Source organism: Microchirus variegatus (genome assembly GCF_963457635.1).
Source record: "Microchirus variegatus genome assembly, chromosome: 7".
Lineage (NCBI taxonomy): Eukaryota > Metazoa > Chordata > Actinopteri > Pleuronectiformes > Soleidae > Microchirus > Microchirus variegatus.
This window is the reverse complement of record NC_139808.1, coordinates 20,055,582-20,076,154: the sequence shown is the minus strand read 5'-3', so window position 1 is coordinate 20,076,154 and position 20,573 is coordinate 20,055,582. Positions and strand designations below refer to the sequence as shown.

Sequence of the window (20,573 nt, the reverse complement as noted above, 5' to 3'; positions counted from 1 at the left end):
CAATGCCACGACGCCATGTTTCTATTTGAGCCTGTATAGACAAACGCGAGAGAACAAATCGAGCGTCGCTTTACTTCACTGACGGAGCAGGAAGTCTGAGGTATAAACAGAGTGGAAACGTGCTGGTCAGCTGGAGAGAGCGCAGAGGCGAGGCTGAGAGCGGATCTTTTTACGCGTTTAGAATGGACCACACATATTTTACAGCGGATAAAGGAACACCAGTACCTGACCGTACGCCCGCAAAGAAAAGGAAAAGCGACGCTGGGAAACATGACCGCGACAAAAGACGGCAGAAATCACGAGTAAACAGCGGTGTTGCATTCCCGAAGTGGAGAGCGCTGATGAGGGACAGAGGGTTACGCACTGATGCCGACCTCGCTTGTTTTTCTGCTAGACAGGTAATTTCACATACTTTTCTAAATGTTACTTTTTGCGCGATGACAGCCACTAAACACAGGTTAGTGTGTGTGTGTTGTATTACTGTTCGCCCTCAGCGGCACCGGACGTATCTTGGCTCTGCAAATGTAAATACGTTCCCTGCTAACCCCATCTCCAAACAGCTATGTGAAATAACTATCATTACCAGTTATTGCGGTGACAGTTTGTGTGAACATGCACCTAGCTCGCTAGCTCGCTATTAGCCATTAGAACGCAAAAAAAAATCTATTAATTTCGCTATCTTACATGTCTTAGACCAGTGCTAATACGATATACAAAAGACACACTTATACATCTGAATAAATACTAGAACCTCATCTGCTGACACGGAGAAAGACGACAAGGACGACATTTGACCTGCTGAGGATACCGTATCGCTCAGGGAAGGGAGGGGGTGAGCAGAGGAGCAGTTTGTTGTTGTAAATTTCAGCCTCTCCTCTAGATGTCACTATAAATTACTTACTTCACCTTTAAGTAGTCCATCCAACACAATAATTACTTAGAAGCCAATAATTATGACATGATGAAGAGAACTCATCACACTGTTGTACACACTATAGTACTTGCTGAAGGATTGAGAACATGAATTCAAGTCGAGAAGAGATCAATTATAAATAAATGTATCACGAATACTGCCCATCTGTGATTATGGGGACATGATATTTGTCCTAATAAGGAAGACAAGACCCCATAATGTGAGTGTGTTAACAGATTTAGTTCCCCACACATGGAACACACACACACTTAGTGATAAAAGGTATAACAGGAAGTATAGGTTTTAAACACTTCTCTTGATGCAACACACGGGCAGCTACATTGCTAGTTTACTGTTTTAAAAAAGCAGAAGGGAATACAATTTATACAATTAAAAGAATATTTATCACGAGAACTAAATTAACAGTTGAGACGAGGAGATCTGACTGAGAAACAACACCTGGAGCTCCTCCAACTTGCTGCCTCTTCGTCACTCTGTGGAAAGATGGCAAGCAGATGCAGCCTTGCCCAAATTATTCATACACTCAAATTTCAATATTCAGACACACACACGCAGTTGTACATCGTTCACATGGATGTAAATATGCAGACACCCTGCCTGCTGACATCTGCACACAAGTGCACAATAGTCCATGTCTGTGACAACAAATGAGACATTTGCTCCCCGTCCTCCACCCACAACCCTTGATTCTTATTCTTTGTATGGGTTCTGTTGAATTACAGGAAGCAAAACAGCAGTTTATTAAAATAAGACGACTATAGAAACCTCTGTGCTCTTTCTTTAGCTCCTTCCTCTCCACATTGTACTCTGTAAAAAAAGTCCTTCAGTTCCTTTTGCTCAATGTTTTGTTTATGTTTACATTTGTCTGTATGAGTGTTTGTGTGTGTGTAGACCTTTTCTGGTATAAACACAGACCTTGTCCTCATGGAGACCACAAAGCCTGGTCCTAATCAGACAGAACTTAATTTCTGAGGAACTGGTAAAGTTTAGGGCTAAGAGTAGTTGGGCATTAACTGGATATGGTTGAAGTTAGGGCTTCAACTGTGCAATAAGACATTTCCTATGTCTATAAGCGTATGCGTAAGCGCATTTTTATACACATATTTATATATTTATATTGGCCTATTTATTAGTAATTCTCTTTTTTAATCTTGTACATAGGAAACAAATGCTGAGTAAGATTGCTCTGAATGGGAGTATAAACTATTTTGTTGTACTTTTTGTATCATGACAATAAAGATTCTGATCCTGATAAGCTCGGCACAGAGCACAAAGACTAGGGCTGAACAATGATTTAAATTTTATTGAAATCACAATACAGCCACACAATTTTAAAATCACAGGAGGCGCAATATTTCTAGAAGCCAAAATGTGTCAAAATGTTATTCTAGATGAATTATTGTCTTAATAATTTAAAATATTTAGTTGGAATGAAAATGAGAATAAGGATAAAAATTACCATTCCCTGATATCGCGAATCATATCGCAATTCCTGTCAAAAATTTCAGCCCTACAAGATGTGTATGTTCAGTACATTTAAGAAAAAAAATACAATTATTGTTTTAGTCCAACTAGAATAGTGTGATATGCAGACTAAGACTAAAATTGTCTTAAATTGAATTTCCCAAATTAAGCCAAAATAATAAGCATAGAAGGAGACTGATTTTATGCTCCATCATTTTAAATAATTCAGTTTTTAAAGTTTATGAATGGTAGAAAGACACCGAATCGCGATCAAAATGGTGCCGAATTGCCACAAGCTTAAAGGGACACTGTGTAGTATTGATGGGTTTATATAACCCAAAATCCACTTTTTTATACATATTATGTGCTCCTGCATTGTCTAGTCGTTGTATAATAGTTTTTGTTTCATTTTCGTAGTGTTTCAAAAAGTCATGTAAAATAACATGGTCACAGGCCGCGGTTGCATTGCCACTGTTAGCAGCGAGACGCCATGTTTCTACCTGAGCCTGTAAGGACAAATGCGAGAGAACAAATTAAGCGTCGCTTTACTTGTAGCGGAAGTCCCGCCTCCACTCTCTCGTAGCTCGCCCTCTACCTCGCCTCACGAACCTCATCTGCTGACACAGAGAAAGACAACAAGGACGACATTTGACCGGCTGTGGACGCCGTAGCGCTCAGGGAAGGGAGGGGGTGAGCAGAGGAGCAGTTTTTTGTTGTAAATTTCAGCCTCTCCTCTAGATGGCACTATAAACTACTTACTTCACCTTTAAGTCATTTTGTTATTTGATCAAATGAAAAGTGCTGAATGTGAACAAGCTTAAAGGTGCCATACGTAAGAATGTGGCCAAAAACGGTTACTACATTCAAATTCAAACTACCAAGGTCTTTTAGGTTTAGTTTTCTGACGTAACTGGCAACCCGTGGTTGCTCGGCAGCTGAGACTCTACTGACTGCAATGATTGGTAGACGGCGGTAGGTGGCGCCACATGCCGAAACATGATTTCAAAATATAAACATTATTTGTAGTCTGCAAAATGTTTTTTAATGCAAATATTTTGTCTGTACTGTTGTTGTTGGTGAGTTCAGTTTGTTATATGAACATTATTCCTGAGTCTCTGTGAGATATTAGGAGGATTTTATGGCCAGTTGCTTTAAATGTATTACATAATGCATCTTTAAAGGCGGCCATATCCCCACCTACAGTAGCGGAGTCACACCTATTTGAGTCAATAAATTAATGAATTAATTCCATGCTAGTACTTGTATCCTGGCACAATGACAGTAGTCCAGTTAAAGCTTGACTTCACTGTACATGGAAACACACTGAGAGTGTGTGTGTGTGGGGGGGGGGGGTGAAAACTCAGAGCACAAAGACATGAAGTGACATTCACACTGTGTCCTCTGTCTACACTCACCCAGGAGGTGCCCTGTTCAAAGGGCCTCACCCGCTCACCCCCACACTTCCCACTCCACACACACGCACACACGCACACACACGCACACACAAACACACACACACAGATGTCCTGTGGTTTGTGTCTATGCACAACCTGATTAAATAAGGTTCATGAAAATATGCAGATCACAGCAGGTTTTGAAGAGGAAATGTGTCTAATGCTAAACAAAAACAAAAACTTCATCATTCAAATATGTAACAAAAGGTAGTTTTGTGTGTCTTTGCCGATGATAGTTACGACTGTTTGTGAGGCCTAATCCAGCTGACATATGATAAGAGAAAAATGCAAATGCTCAAACTGAAGCGTCTTTCATGCCTTTCTGAATTCAAATGGATGAATTAAAATAAATACAGATGTGAGTGTGTGGAGTGAAATATGCGTGGAAATGGAGCTGGTGACATTCCAGCGTTTTGGTCACAGTTTACACCGACTGAAGATAAGCTTCTGAGCTTCAGAGAATAAAAGGATGGCGCAGGAACAAGAGGGAAAATCTGAGATGACTCATCATGATCAGGCGGTTTGGATGCACATTCGGGATCAATGTGTGTTTTTCTTCGTTTGCCAACAGCCTTCAGTTGATGCTGTTACACTACAGAGCAGTTAACAGACTCAATGGAGGTAAATAAAAGGTCCATGGCTTGACTGTTTAATCCATTAGGTAAGGTAGAACCGTAAGGACAAAACCTTCATGTTCTAAATGATGTGCATGGGAACAAAGACTGTGTTTGATGTGTGAACTTGATGAAAAGGGGAATGAGATGCACTTTATGTTTGACTGACCTATTTATGAGGACATATTGTGTCGTCTCTTTAGTAAAATGTCCTCTCTTGTGCTGATTTCCTTTGATATGTGTATATTAATTTGTAATAATTTATAAGCAAATGACTCTAAACGCTGTAATACATATGCCAGGCCTGTAAGTGGCACTGTAGCACTGCTGCAGAAATTACACGATCAAATCAATCCATCGAACACAAGACGAGGAAGACAGCAACGACAAAGACGGGGACAGCGACTGCAAGAGTAATAGAGAGGTGGGATACGGTACGATAAAATAATACGTTAGCGGATACACCTGGACTTTCGCGTTATAAGCCCTTATAAACTTACATGCATGACAAGAAAATGAAATATTCATTCAATTTCAGTATTTTGCTTTGTCGAGTGTTTACCATCAACTCAATCCTCCTGTCAACAGACGCAACAGCAGTTGCAAAAGAGGGAAGTGAACAGGAAGTGTGAATAGTCCACCACGAGCTTTACAGGAAGTCATTGTGCAACGGCAGGACAGCGTTTCAGGAGAGCTGATGCATGGGGAGAAGTTCATCATCGCAAAGGTTGCTTAATATATTCTCACAACAAAGCCCATGTTCACAAATATGATCAATTTAAAGCTGAAATATACAACTTTCTGGATTAAACGTATGTCAGTGTGAGGTTTAATCTGATCAAACAGTGAAATGGCAACTCCATCCATGTTTTTATTGCTCCACAGAAAGACTTGATCGCTCTATGTTAGTAGAGAGATCTAACATAGAAAATAGAGTAGTGTGATCATCCTTAATCTCTGAAGACAAGTACCTGTGTCCTTACCAACAGTGACCAACACGGACTTTGTCTGATGCCTTGCGTGTGGGGTAATAATCTCAACCGTCTCATAAACACTATCAAAGAGTTCCAGACTATTATTCATGTGTCATATGGTGCTTCACTAAGACGAGTTATCATCATTGTTTGGAAACCAGGATTAAGAAGTGCAGCCTAGTGACCACAACAGACCATGCCTGGACAGCAACAATCTGCTGGTAAAGCCCATTAACTGTGCAAAGCCTGACGATGAAACACCTCTGCTGTTAGAACTCAACCCCACTGGTGCAGAAACACATTTAATCCAGGGTTTAAACAGGTTTTTGACCAGTGGAATTGTGTTAAATCGAACGCACGCAGGCTTTTCATGGTCTCTAGCTCCAGTTGGCGAGTGAACACACTCATTTCTTCTCTGTCTGTTTCATATAGCAGTGATACAAACTCCAGCATCAGTTCTGCTGCAGCACTTCATCTTTTGGCTGCCATGGATGTTTTTAGCAAACCTTGCTTTTTTACAACTTGGGACAGTTCTCGATATTTCACGAGTTTGAAGCAGGGACCAAAGTAAAAAATGCAAAATAATAATAATGACTGTAACATTGCAACTGGGCTCCATTTTGTTGTTTTCTTCTGTATCCAACTAATTTTTGGAATCATATTTCTTGGACGGATGATGCAGGAGAAAAAAAATACTAAAAACAAAAACACCACAAGGCAGAATAACCACTGGATCTCCTTTTTTGAGCAGCTTCACCCAGGTTCAAAAATCCTGGTTATTTTAGCATGAAGGGCTCGTCAGTGAACAACGAGAACTCTTCTTAAGGCTGAAATAGGTCTTGATTCTTGCATGTTTTCACCAGTAACTCACATCAGACGACATCTCTTATCTTCAAAGGACAATAACCAAAAACAAAAAAAAACACACAAAGCATGAAACCAGCAGGCCAACGTGAGGAGGAAGTGATGCACAGCATCAGGCAGCCAACTAGGGTGTGTGCTCTGTCATGTTTCCTGCTCTTCTTCCCTCGTTTGAAGCCAAATCAGCGATTAGAAAGAAACTCAGCGGTAGCTCCCATCAACAAGGCGACACTGTTTTCACTTTTACCGTAAACCCAATGAATGTCGAGACTACGTGTTAAAAAAAGCTCTCGTGAAGAGATCAAGCACAACCCAGAGTACATGCTACTGTTTGCACTATAGGTTGACGGCCTGTTGTACACATACACAAAACACAAACAGATGTTTCTGACCAAAGTCCTGACATTTTAAAGGCAACCCCCCGGGGAGGTGTGCAACCCAGACAGCGCCTGTGTGGCAAACTATTAACACACACAGGAAACAGGCGAGACTGGTAGCCTGCACAGGACATACGTCCAACAACAGAACACCACCTTCTTTTTTTCTTTTTTTTTTACTCCCATTAAAAGCCTTTGTCTATCAGCTGTGAGGGGCGACTTCCGTAAGTTGTATTCCGCTTACTCCTGTTTTGTTTTGAAGCCAGTGTTTTGGTCATGGGGCGGCAAATAAAAGCCTTCAGCACAGTTTGGTCTTCTCCACACGGAAAGAGAACTTTCCCGATATGATCATTTGCTTTTTAAAAAAGGTTTTCCTTACACAGCATAGTTTAAAAAAATGTCTTCAAAAGCACAAACCCACTCCCAGAACGACTATGAACTCCATCCATTCATCATCTACTGCTTTAGGGTCGCTGTGCCAATCTCAGCTGACATAGGTCGATAGGCGGGGTACACCCTGGACAGTTAGACACCCATCGCAGGGCCACATATAGAGACGAACAACCATTCCCTCACACTCTCACATCTAAGGTCAATTTAGAGTGACCAATTCACCTAATCCCCATATTGCATGTTTTTGGACTGTGGGAGGAAGCTGGAGAACCCGGAGAAAAGACACGCACACACGGGGAGATCATGCAAACTCGACTATAAACTATGTAGTATGTATGCTAGGCCTGTATGTGGCACTGTAACATTGCTACAGATATACACCAAAGATGGAGAAGAAGACATGGAACGGTTGACCAAAGTTAGACAATACAAAAAAAAACAATGTACCATTTTCCAAACAAAAATACCATCTTAGGGCTCTCAAAACTCCCAAGTTCCTCACTGTAAAAAGCCAATATGATAGAAAATTGCATGGATTCTCTTGTATAAAGGCCCTTGCAGTTGTTGTTTGTTTCTGTTTCTGCAAAAAAAACCTTGTCTAATCAATGAATCAGCAGAGGATCTAAAAGGAAAAAGCTCATATTTGACTCAGCAAATCTTGTGAATCCCTGAAGCCAAAGTGTTCTGCGTCAGAAGAACAGTAAAAACAGATCAAGTCATCCACCTGCAGGTCGTGAAAGAACACTGAATATTTTGTCCTCCACTTACAGAGCCGTTTTCTATTCCCTCTCAACATCATCATTATCTTGAACCGCAAATCCATTAAACTGAAAATCACCTTATTGGCGAGTCCCCGGGTCACTGTTCTGGCAACAGATCTTGGATTAGACAGCAAGTAGAGCCGCTGCAATCACAAGGTCAAAGACCACAACAGCACTTAACAGACTTGTCTTTGTGTCTATTAATACTCAGGCTGACTTAGCACTTTGGCGCGAGACAAGTCCTTCGCTTTAGAGACAGAAAGAGAGCGAATGACAGCGATTGAAACAAAAATGAAAATTTACACGCTGACGAGTAACGCCCTCAGCACCTGCAAACAAACACACATAAAGTGAATTATTGACATTTATAGTACGGAAGAGGCCGCCCAAGTGTAAAGATATCAATCTTTGGCAAACGCAGCACTCAACAGACAATCAGCAAAAGTAGGAGGAGGTATGAAGTGAAACTGCAAGTTCTGTACTTGTACTGTACTGTATTTGTCTGTCAGATGACAGAGTGTGTGTGTGTGTGTGTGTGTGTGTGTGTGTGTGTGTGTGTGTGTGTGTGTGTGTGTGTGTGTGTGTGTGTGTGTGTGTGTGTGTGTGTGTGTGTGTGTGTGTGTGTGTGTGTGTGTGTGTGTGTGTGTGTGTGTGAAACGTAGGAGTCTACATTTTTTCATGACAGACATGTTTATAGGTCAGGCAGAAAAAGCACAGGCGTAAATAATCAAATGAATGATGGCCAGTTCCATTTCGCTTCATCAATGTCATAGTGCATGTTGGCTCTCTGTGACACTGCCCTGACTTACTTTAACTGAACACAGCCATTTTCAACAGTATCTGTAAACCTGACGTTAAAATGTAATAAATAGTCTAAGGATGTTGTTTTTTTCTTTCTCTGTGTTCTTTCTAATCTACCCAGACAATAACCTCAACCATTTCTTGCAGGAAGACAGCCTTCTCCAGCTGAAAACACGTGTTTGTACACCACACTCTGCAGGCACCAAAGTCCATAGAGAAAAACAGCGATTTTACATCACAGCCTCAGGAGCTGTTAATCCACTTTTGCCTTCACCAGTAAATTCAAATGTGTTTTCTTGGTACGTTGGTGTTTGAAGTCCCTTGTTCAGATTATACATAAGCCTCAAAAACTTAGCAAACAAAGCAGCAGTAGAACAGCAGCTCCCGTGTCCCCACAAGCTAAAAATTAGGATTTTCTCTATGTACTTTGTTCTAGGGGAGAGAGTCGTTTATACGCTTCATTTTCCAGTCAGAAAAGGGAGTAAAAGAACAAGATAAGGCAACAAACATATCCCTAAGATATCGATTATGAGTCGATTTTATCAGGGGAGTCTCACTCTGCAATGTCATTGTTGATAATGTGTCAACAACTCGTACGAGCACACTTCAAAATCCTCAAGTATCCCAATAAGTGTGTTCTTCAGGGGAGTCGGGCCTGGCTGCAGAGGATTGTAGGTCACAGAGGTTATGTGGACATTGTTTGGGGGAAAACAGTTCAGACAGTCAGGAAATGGATGCTGACGACTCAGACTGTGTGTATGTGTGTTGGTTGCCTCTCATGACAACCCCATTGCCCTCTAAAAGACACTCGTGCATGCACACAAAAGCCTCTCAGAGATGTGCTTCTCCTTCACGCAGCTCGCCCTGGAGCAGCTCAACATGAGAGCAATTAAAAACACACCAGTCTCTCTTATCAGCGGCTGACTTTCTCTGGGAAAAAGAGTGGACGCGGGGAAAAGCGTCACTTTTTTTTTACAGCAGGAAGTTATCTTTGCCCATGTGTTTATTTGTGTGCTTCAGATTTCCTGTCACTTTTTGTGGCACTCGTAGGGCACGTAAATACACAGACATGTAACGTAGCACAAATACTTTGTTACTGTACTTAATTACAAAATTCACTTATCTGTACTTAACTTTGTTATTTATATTTCCAACAACTTGTACTTTTACTCCAGTACATTTCCTCTAACGATCTTTGTTACTACCAAATACAATCAGAAGAAGAGTTGGTAATGGTCTGTATACATAGCGCCTTTCTTGTCTTGATGAACTGCTTTATACTACAATTTTGCCATTCACATGCTGCAACATGGGGTTAAGTGTCTTGCTCAAGGACACACACAGACTAGCAGAGACAGGAATTGAACCCACAGCCTTCCAGATGAAAGACAACTCGCCCTACCACTAAGCGAACATTGAAAATTACATGTAATACTTAAGTACAGTAAATGCCATATACTAGAATTTTACTTCAGTAATGTTATAAAAAGTGACTTCAACTTCTACCAATTTTCTGGTATAATACATAAGATACTCAAGTATCACTTTAAGGTACTTCTGCACGGGTCACACACACGACAAACTGTAGTGAAGTATCTGCTAACGGCAGTATGTGACTCTGACACTTCCTGTGTGGTGTGGTGCACACAGGAAGTGATTTATTTTGTGTCAAGTCAGACGGAGGCGACAGGAACGATGTGTTAGTAAAACAAAACGGCTGCAAAAAAGGTTGGAGTAGGTTGGACTGAAAACAGGATACGGCAGACAAATGATGACTAAAAAACACCAAAAGTTACACACTGGAGCTTTAGATGTGAGTTTACATCAGGGGTCACCAACGCGGTGCCCGCGGGCACCAGGTCGCCCGTAAGGACCAGATGAGTCGCCCGCTGGCCTGTTCTAAAAATAGCTCAAATAGCAGCACTTACCAGTGAGCTTTTATAATTTATTTATTTAGCAATTCTTGTTTAAATCACACTTACATGTAACTTACAAATGACAATACATATATATAAACACTTAAAATGTAAAGTGTTTTTTGCGTTTAATATAAATGAACTCTGACCTAGTATAGTTCAAAGGTCAGTATTGTGCGCATGACCAAAACGTAGCGTTTGTTGCGCTCTTACAAACAAGCTAACGTTAGCGGACGCAGCGAATATGAGGAGAAGAGTTACCCCAAAAAATGTCAGAAAAAAGAAAGAAAACATATCATTTTCACGACGAATGGGAGGTAGAGTTTTTTTTTACCACTGTGAGAGGATCCTGCGTGTGTTTCATTTGCGGGGCAACTGTGGCAATAGCAAAGCGGCACAATGTGGAGAGACATTTCACTACGTGTCACACAAGCTACCATGCTAACTACCCACCGGGCAGCGCACTGCGCGCAGGAAAGGTCCGCGAGTTAAAGGCAGCTTTGTGCAAACAGCAGTCTTGTTTCACTAGACCGGTTAAAAACTCCCAAAAAGCAACCGAAGCCTCGTTTAGAGCTACGCAATTCTTGATGAAGAAAAAGAAGGCATTTACAGACGGGGAGGTTGTCAAAGAAGCAATGATGATAATTGCTAAAACTGTGCTTGAAGACGAGAAGTATGGAACCGATGTACTCTCCAGTCTCTCCGATGTTCAACTCGGGGCAACTACAATGGTAAGAAGAGTGTCGGCGATGTCTGGGAACTTAACCGACCAGCTGGACCGTGATCTGGCGAGGTGCCGGTGGTTCGGAATCCAGTGTGACGAGTCGGTGGACAGCAGCAGTACGGCGCAGCTGATGGTCTTTATCCGGATGGTGTTTGATGATTTCTCCACAAAAGAAGAACTTCTGACACTAGTGCCCCTGAAGACAACTACGAGGGGAGTTGACATTTATAACGCAGTGAAGGAGTTTTTGGTGGAAAAAAAGGTGCCGCTGGAAAAGCTGGTATCAGTGACTACGGATGGGGCTCCTGCTATGATCGGCCGACACACAGGATTCGTTGCTCACTGTAAAGCTGACCCAGAGTTCCCAAACTTTCTGCAGTACCACTGCATCATACACCAGCAGGCCTTATGTGCAAAAGTGATCTGCTTTGAGCACGTAATGACTCCCGTCGTAAAGATCATAAACAGCATCCGTTCCAGAGCTAAACAGCACAGAACATTCAAGGTACTTTTGGAGGAGCTGTCAGCTGAATATGGTGACCTGCTACTACACACAGAAATCTGATGGCTCAGCAGGGGACGAATTTTGCAACGTTTTTTGTCACTTTTGGATGAAATCAAAGAGTTCATGCAGTCCAGAGGTGAGGACACCGTGCTGCTGGAGGACACTGAGTGGATACTTGACCTTGCATTTTTAACGGACATTACTGGAAAACTGAACAGTTTGAACTGTGAGCTGCAAGGCAAAGGTAAAACTGTCGCCGATATGATAAGTGCTTTAAATGCATTTAAAGCTAAGATGAACCTTTTCTCTGTGCATTTACAGAGAAAAAAAGTGCCGCACTTTCCCTCTGTGCAGATGGTGCTGAAAGACAATGCTTCTGCATCTGAGGCTTTTGACAAAGTTGCAGAAAAGTACTCTCAGGTCATAAACAGAGTTGGGCAAGAGTTTGAGAACAGGTTTTGTGACCTGGATCAGCTTGAGCCATGTGTGTCGTTCATTTCTAATCCTTTCATGAACGTGGACATATCATGCATTGCTGAGCAGTTAAGTGCAACATTCAGCCTGGATGCTGAACAGGTGGAGATTGAAATTGTAACACTGCAAAATGACCTCCACCTCAAAGCCCACCAGGCTGCACCAAACTTTTGGTGCCTTGTTGACACAGAAAAGTACAGTGGTGTATGCGCAGCAGCTATGAAGGTTGCAAGCCTGTTTGGTTCAACTTATCTTTGTGAATCAGCCTTTTCTGACATGAACTTCATCAAGAACAAACACAGAACACGCCTCACTGATGCACATCTGCAAGACTCACTCAGAGTTGCAGTGTCAAGTTACACACCAGAGTACAACACACTAGTTGACAGCATGCAATGCCAGGCTTCCCACTAGCTGACAAAGAAACAGATTTGGTGTCCAGTTCAAAGTGTGACATGATTTATTTAAAAATTTGAGAGTTGACTTTTGTATTTTACATGAGTTGTTATTTGTACAAACATGGTGCAAAGTAATTCATGATTTGTTAAAAAATGTTAGTGGCTAGCTAGTTAAAATGGGATATTGTGATTTCACAAGACTGTCTTAGAAGTGATCATTTGAAAATGTTCAATTTGAAAAATGTGCACTTAGAGAAAATATAAAAATAAAGTGTTGCATATTGATATTTATCTGTTTCTGTATATATTTATTGTGAGAAATCATTGAGATGATCAGTGTTTCCACAAAGATAAATATTAATTATTAATAATAACATAGAGTTAAAGGTAAATTGAGCAAATTGGCTATTTCTGGCAATTTATTTAAGTGTGTATCAAACTGGTAGCCCTTCGCATTAATCAGTACCCAAGAAGTAGCTCTTGGTTTCAAAAAGGTTGGTGACCCCTGGTTTACATCATAGATGGTGTGAACACAAACATAGAACACATGTTCTGTGTAGTGTCATCCTGCGAGTTAATCTAAAGAATATCAATAACTTTAGTTGAGCATCAGCAGCCGCCAGCTGTCTCTCTTGTCGTTTTTCCCCAACACCTCCTGACCCACTTCCTGTGACAGTTGTCACTGTGAACACATACAAAAGAGATTCTCTCAGCGTCTGACTGACATTTCACTTTCAACCCTCCCCTGGGGCCATCAGACACAAGGCACTGTACATTCTTAAGCCCTGTTATGTTCAATCACTGGATCCCAGTGAGAGAGGACTACACCCCCATGACAGCATCCTGATGTGGGCCACAGCACTGTGGTACTGCAGGCTTTCATCTGGCACAGGCACAAGGGATGAAATGGCAAATGTGGCCCATAATACTCTTAAACACATGTGGGTCTGTTTTGGTAAATATGCGGCGCTCTTGGCAATATTTAAATCTGGAGGTCTCCCTACAGTGGACCACGTCATAAATAATTAACATGACCCTAATATCTTCAGATGAATGTGGGTCACTTTTGGTTCAGATGTGGCAGACTCGCAAATGGCTAATATTTATGTTAGAATCAGATTTTGTTTTGTTTGTACATCTGTGCCTTGTTCTGGGGCACCCCAGCGCCTTTGATGGGTCCCGGAATTTGAACCACCCATCCTCCATTTACAAGTCCAATTCCCTTCCAATTGACCATTGGCTGCCCACATGTGAGTGGCCCAATGTTGACTTTTTAAATACACTTTGGGCACAATACACTTTGGTTGATACTGGCTGATGTGGATGTGAACTTCAGTGTCTATAAATATAACAATGATATGTGAATAAATATGGCTCAACCTCTTTGTATGAAGTGTGCATATTATTCCTGTATAAACGTGGGTTTTCTACAGGTACTCCAGTTTCCTCCTACAGCAAAGGGTAAACTGGACACTCTAACTTGACCATAGGTTTGAGTGTGAGAGTGAATCTACATGTTGGAGGGTGTACCCCACCATTTTCCCAGTGTCAGCTGGGATTGACTCCAGCGGTCCCACGACCCTCATTCCATGAGGAGAAAGTGATAAAAAAAAATTACTAATTAATGAAATAAGGCCCAAATATGGTCACATATTTTTGTGCTGCTTTGGTAAAGATGTGCTACATTTGGTAATGTAGCACATCTCTGGATGTGAGACGAAATGGTTCACACAAGATGCAACTCAAGTGAGTAAACCATATCTGATCTAATTCTGGGAATGGTTCAGTTTTTTTGGTGTTTCCATTAGATACCAAAATAGCTGGCCTTAACATTTCCATTTTTGGGACCCTTCCTTTGGGATGGGATGGTCCGGGTGGAGCCTAAGAAGAATTGAGAAGAACGTCACTCCTCGTCAGTCTATTCTCATACAAGGTGTGTGTCTTTTTTGAGGCAAACAACTACAAAACGATGGGGGAAAAAAGCTGCTGGATGTCCTCCATTGTTGTCTCCTGTGTCGCGTTCAATGTCATTGTTCGATGTTGTCGCACCCGTACACCTTAACGCTATGTATCTCACTGACACGGCCATGTGGCACAGCCCACATTCCGCCTACCAGGTAAAGGTACTGTTCTCAGTTAAAAGGCAAGCCTGACCCAGGGCTTTACCATTCCCTAACCATGCTGTACTGTACCAAAATGAACCGTACCATGATGGAAACAACCTGATCTGGGACAGGAAAAGTCTTCTACCTGGGCTCGGTCCTTAAAGACATTTGTGGAAAGAACAGATCACTTTGACTTGCATTTTGCTGCAGTTGCTTCACATTTTCACAATGACAGAGAGTTTAATGGTCTACATTCAGCCAGGACTGTGATCAAGACGCAGTGCGAGTGAATCAGGAATCATTAGCTGATGGGAAAGAGCTTGGGAGTTGCCGATTTAAAAGACCACTGCCTCAGTTTTACACACTGTAAAATGACCATGATTACAGACGCACATACCGGCACACTCAAGCCAAGCCTTCCAATTTCAAACACTGCCACCCAGCAAGCGCCAGCACATATATGTAAACACTTCCTCTTTCAATCTGCATTCAGACTTGGCTCACACAGTCTATAGGCTCACTTTCATCTCCTCTTATAGATCCAAAATAAATAAAGCTGCTGTGCTGCCAGAGCTTTAGGTGCATTTCAACAACACAAGAGAACAACACAGATCTAAAGGAGAACATCTTTTTCAGTGTGATTTACTTGCAGAAGCAGCATTTTTATAAACACTATGTTATACTTTTTTGGCTAAGGTCCAGTGTGTCCAATATAAGAGCAGAAAATGATTTATGTATTATAAAGGTGCTGGTCTCAGGGGTAATTAGCGGTCATTTGTACATTAGGCAGGAACCTTTCTTGTCGACTCAGGTGTTTCACCTGGATGGGGGGAAACAGTTTTTTAACCACTGATGCCGCAGGTAATTTACAGATGTGGAAGCTGTGGAAATTGTGTTTTTATTCAATTTTGGGAAAAAATAAAAGGACTTAAGTTGTTCAACTGTGAGTCTGAGTGAGACTTTGATTAAATCAGACATAGTACTCAACAGCACGTTAATCATTTAACGGCCAATACACACAGGAACAAGTTTAGGAGAATCTGTGAAAGTTTTTTATCCATGTAACCGGCTTCTTGGATGCCCTAAAATGCTATTTCTGGAAAACTGGTCCCAGTTTTCATGGATACAACCAATATGCAACAATGGGATAACATAGATGTCATAGGTGCGTTCCATTTGTCATCGAAACTCAGATTTTTCGAGGTCATGAACTCGGATTTTCCAGAAAATGGCAAAATAGCAGGCCATATTGTGATTTTGATACAACTTCAATTAATTGTTGAACCCTCTTTTAGAGCAACTTAATTTGTTAATTAAAATGTCAATATTTGCCCTGGCGTATTGCACAAGGAAGGACGATGATATATCACCAAAGTGATATTTTAACCTACCCCTAATACTAAATTAAAAGTGCAATTAATCGCTATTTGTCCTGTAATTGAAGCAAATCGGTGCCACCATAACTGTTATCCGTTCTCCGAACATTCCCCTTTAGTTGTTAAAAAAAAAATACAACCAAACGGGAACGCTGTCTGGAAACAACGGTGCAACCACAGGGGAATATCTCAGTTTTTGGTTCCCTCAGCGTTTAGGGAACGTTAGGTGAACGTTATGCGTTAGTAGGCTATATTCCTTCTCCTTCACTCCCTATTGACACTTAATGTTCAAAGAACGTTAGCCCATGGTTCTCCTAAAGTTAGTTAACCAAAAACTAACGTTTAGAGAACATTCCCTCAGGGTTGGGTAGGCGCCTAGCGTTCCCTACGGGTTGAGGGAACCAAAAACTGAAACGTTCTCCGGCGGTTGCACCGTGGTTTTTATACAACGTTCCCATGTGTTTGTATTTTGGTTGTCATTTGTACAACTAAGAGACAACATAGTCCAGAGCTTATTGAATAAATATGAATATGAAAGGCCTGTTCTAGTGCCATGTCTATGTCACTTCTTCACCCCATATAAGAGAACTCTGTGACATGAGAATATTGTTCTGAGCCTTATCAATACAGTGCAGAGCACCGCCCATGCTCTACAGTCACACAACAAGGTGCTGCATGTTTGTATGAATATGCAGCTCATACACAGTAGTGGAGATTGTGTGTGTGGGGGGGGGGGGGGTGTGTGTGTGTGTGTGTGTGTGTGTGTGTGTGTGTGTGTGTGTGTGTGTGTGTGTGTGATGCGTTTAATTGATCGCCAGGAGACACACACAGACAATGTAGTGGTGTGTGCTCAGCTCGGCACATTCACAGACAAACGGACACACACTTACCTCAAAGCAACCTTCACACAGCAGTCACTCTGGCTCGCCATTATCGCTCTGCAATGTCCACGAGACGAGATGTGGGTTCTTTCTGCTGTGTTGTTAGGTTTTCAGTGTGTGTGTGTGTATGTGGTTGTCTCAGGTCAGCGGGAGCAGCCGTCAGGACCTGGCGGCAGCGGTGACCTCCTCCTCCTGCTGCTGCTGCTGCTGCTCCTGCCTCATCTCCACTGTCCTCGCCTTCTTCTCCTTCTTCTCCTTCCTCTTCTCCTTCACCTCCGCTGCAGCTCGCATGTTGTTAATTGTCAACATCACAGTTTCTTTCTCCGTCTGTCGTCTTCTCGTGTTCAGTCTCTGTCGCTACATCCTGTTTAAAGAGCGTGAACGTGTCTGTGTCTCTCTGTCTTCTCACGCTGACTGAGCCGAGACAGTGAACTGGAGGTGGTCACGCTGCCTTCACGGACCGTCGGGAATTTTCCCTTCACAGAGGCCATATAGCAGAGGTGTCAAACTCGCGGCACACAATCCCTTTGAGGTACGCACCAAGAAAAAAAGCATTATTATTTATTTATTTTATTTACTTATGATAACAATAACGACAATATTTTTTTAAATTAGGCCCTACAGTATTTTAGATACAGGCCTCTACCAAACGGTTGAGAAGTCTTTTCATAATTAAAAAAATCAAAAAACACAAACGCAAATCAAAAAACACAAACACAAACACGAAACCAAAAACACAAACACAAATCAAAAAACACAAACTCAAATCAAAAAACACAAACTCAAATCAAAAAACACAAATCAAAAAACACAAATCAAAAACACAAACCAAAAACACAAACGCAAATCACAAAACACAAATGCAAATCAAAACACGCAAAACAAAAACGTTTAGTTGGCCCCAGTTCGAATCCCACCTCAAGCAAAAAACTCAAAAACATTAACTCACAATGGTGGTTTGCGTTTTTGGTTTTGCGTTACTTGATTTGTGTTTGCGTTTTTTGATTGGTGTTTGTGTTTTTTGATTTGTGTTTGTGTTTTTTGATTGGTGTTTGTGTTTTTTGATTTGCGTTTGTGTTTTGTGATTTGCGTTTTTTTAATAGGTGTATGTGTTTTTTGATTTGTGTTTTTGATTTGCGTTTGTGTTTTTGCTTTATCTGTTCTTTGATTTGTTTTTGCGTTGTTTGATTGGTGTTTGTGTTTTAAACAAGTCACATTAAGTGTTAGTGAGTGCAGCTTGATGTATTATTCAATGAGATATAGTGACTTAAAGTGTGGTCGACCAAATGGTTGAGTAGTACCTTAAAGGGTTAATATAAAAAAATATATATAATCTCTGTGTTTTTTGTTTATTAATATATTAATTGTGCATCATATATAAGTTCAAATTGTGAACTATTTATCGTTCCGTATCAAAACAAACACTTTTATTTTGAAACTATGTGAAATATGATCATAAATATTACTATTCCAATGTCTTTTTCTCTAAAAGTTTGATGCCCTCTGACCAAACTAGACCTCAGTTGAGTAAGAGGCCTCTGTCATACAGTATTAATCTGCCTTGTGATCTCAAATTATCATTTAGCGGGGAATAATAAGGTCAATATAAGCTGTGATCACCCATGTATTTGTTATTAACTAAATGGTAAATGTTCTGTTTCTTAATACCACTTTTCTATCTTTCTTACCCATTCACACACTGCCAGGAGCGTGGGCTTTTTAATTGAGAGTTAGAATTTAAAATTTAATTTCAGATCTCTCAGTTTGATGTGAGGAATGCATGTGCTTCTGGTTAGCAGCCTTGCAGCAGCGTTTTCAACCAGTTCAGAGATGTTTTTTCTGAGAAATATGAACAAGGTGTTACAATAGTCCTGTCAGGAAGATACAAGGGCATAAATTATTATCTCTAACTCAGGCCGAGGCACCGCAGATTTGAGTTTTGAGATGGTTCTTGACTGAAAGAGACACATTATGGGTCAGAGAATTCATTGGTGTGCTGAGTTATGGTTTGCAAAATTGCAATTTGTCAATACTGGCACCAAATGCAGCATCCAAGCAAAGATATCCTGACTTTTAGTCCAATGCATTCCTTCCACTGGGACTGTGCAGCTTCTCCAGACCCTCATTTCTCTCCAGACCCCAAGAATCTTGAGTTTGAAGCCCAGTGTGATGCTGAATGTTTTCCAACCACGGAAAGTCTCATTCACAGCCGCAAGAGACAGAGACACAGAATGTGGAGCACCTCCTGACAAGTTAAGTGAACATGGCGTGTAAAAGCAAAGTACATGCAGTGCATGCCAATTTTGAAGCAGAATGCCCTCTCTGTGATATAATACTATTTTTGTGTAACTATTATTATTATTATTATTATAATAGTCTATTTACAATGTGGATTCATCTTGAACAATATGTTTAAAAGTCATTCACAGTTTCTATGTAGAATAATAAATATTCAATCGACCTGTACCAGGGAAACCATAGTTGAACTTCCTGTAGGCTTGACACTTGCTCTGATTCTTCTTCAGTAGAAAGAAAAAAAGGATATTATGAATCAAACATGACTAAATTGTACTTATGTAAGCATATGTGTATATATAACTGAATGAATGTCAACAATAACAAGAAGAGTTGTTGCTTTTTCCTGACTTTACTGTACTTGCTATGATACCACAAAATACGAGCAGTCCCTGAACGCAGCATAATCGCGTTCGAATGACAGCCTCCTCGGCCAATTGCTGACGTAGCCCCGACTTCACTCTGCACTACGAACCAATCAAAGGGCTCAACATGCCCCTCCCGCGTGGCCCCGCCCACGGACACACCCACATATGAATGAACCTGCAGCCGTCGGCGACATGTGAGGTCACTTTAAACTGACGAATACATCCATGGTAAACACTTGCAGACGTTTCCCATGACTGGGGGGAGGGGTTTAAACACCTTGAGGTCAAAGGTTGTAACTAATGCAGAGGTTGTTATGTTTGAGCTGGAGGAGCAGATGTACTCCATTTGCATGAGGGTTCTGATGGGAACCTTAACTTCTTAACTTAACTTCATTGCTGAGTCAGAGTTGTACAAAAAAGTTGTTTCTTTTAGCTGAGTCACTTTAATGTCAGTTTCCCTCTGTTTATGTCACCATTTACTCTAACCCCCCCCCCCCCCAAAAAAAATGTCTGTTAGATTTAAATCGATGTTAAATGAGGTCAAACAATGCTAAATAAGGCTATCATCTCCACACGACTCTCTGTGTTTTGCAAGTCTGGAGCGCGTGACATTCCCTCGCTGCACACAGAAAATACAACAAAACATCCACAAAAACTGCTCACAAAAAAACAGAGGCAGAATAATAACAACAAAAACAGTCAATAAAAGTTAAGAAACACTGTCTGCAAATGGGTGCACTAATTATAAAAGAAGTTAGTGGTTAGGAGTGTGTGTGACAAAAACTGTACTGTAAAATAAAAAATAAAAATGACAATATGGAGATAAGATATTTCTGTGTATGTACTTTCATAACTTTTTTATTTATTTCTTCTTTTTCATCTTTATTTAGCCAGGAAG

The 20,573-nt window shown here is 41.1% G+C and overlaps 1 protein-coding gene across 1 annotated transcript in view; it reads right to left on the bottom strand.

Annotated features, from left to right (window-relative positions):
• kif21b (kinesin family member 21B) overlaps nt 1–17,062 on the bottom strand; it is a gene marked incomplete at both ends in the record, with an annotated part of 92,201 nt that extends 75,139 nt beyond the window's left edge. Inside the window, one exon of the mRNA XM_083892942.1 lies at nt 17,022–17,062. Within this exon, the coding sequence (XP_083749068.1) occupies nt 17,022–17,062 (41 nt within the window). The remainder of the gene's footprint in view (nt 1–17,021) is intronic.
• Between the last annotated feature and the right edge of the window lie 3,511 nt (nt 17,063–20,573).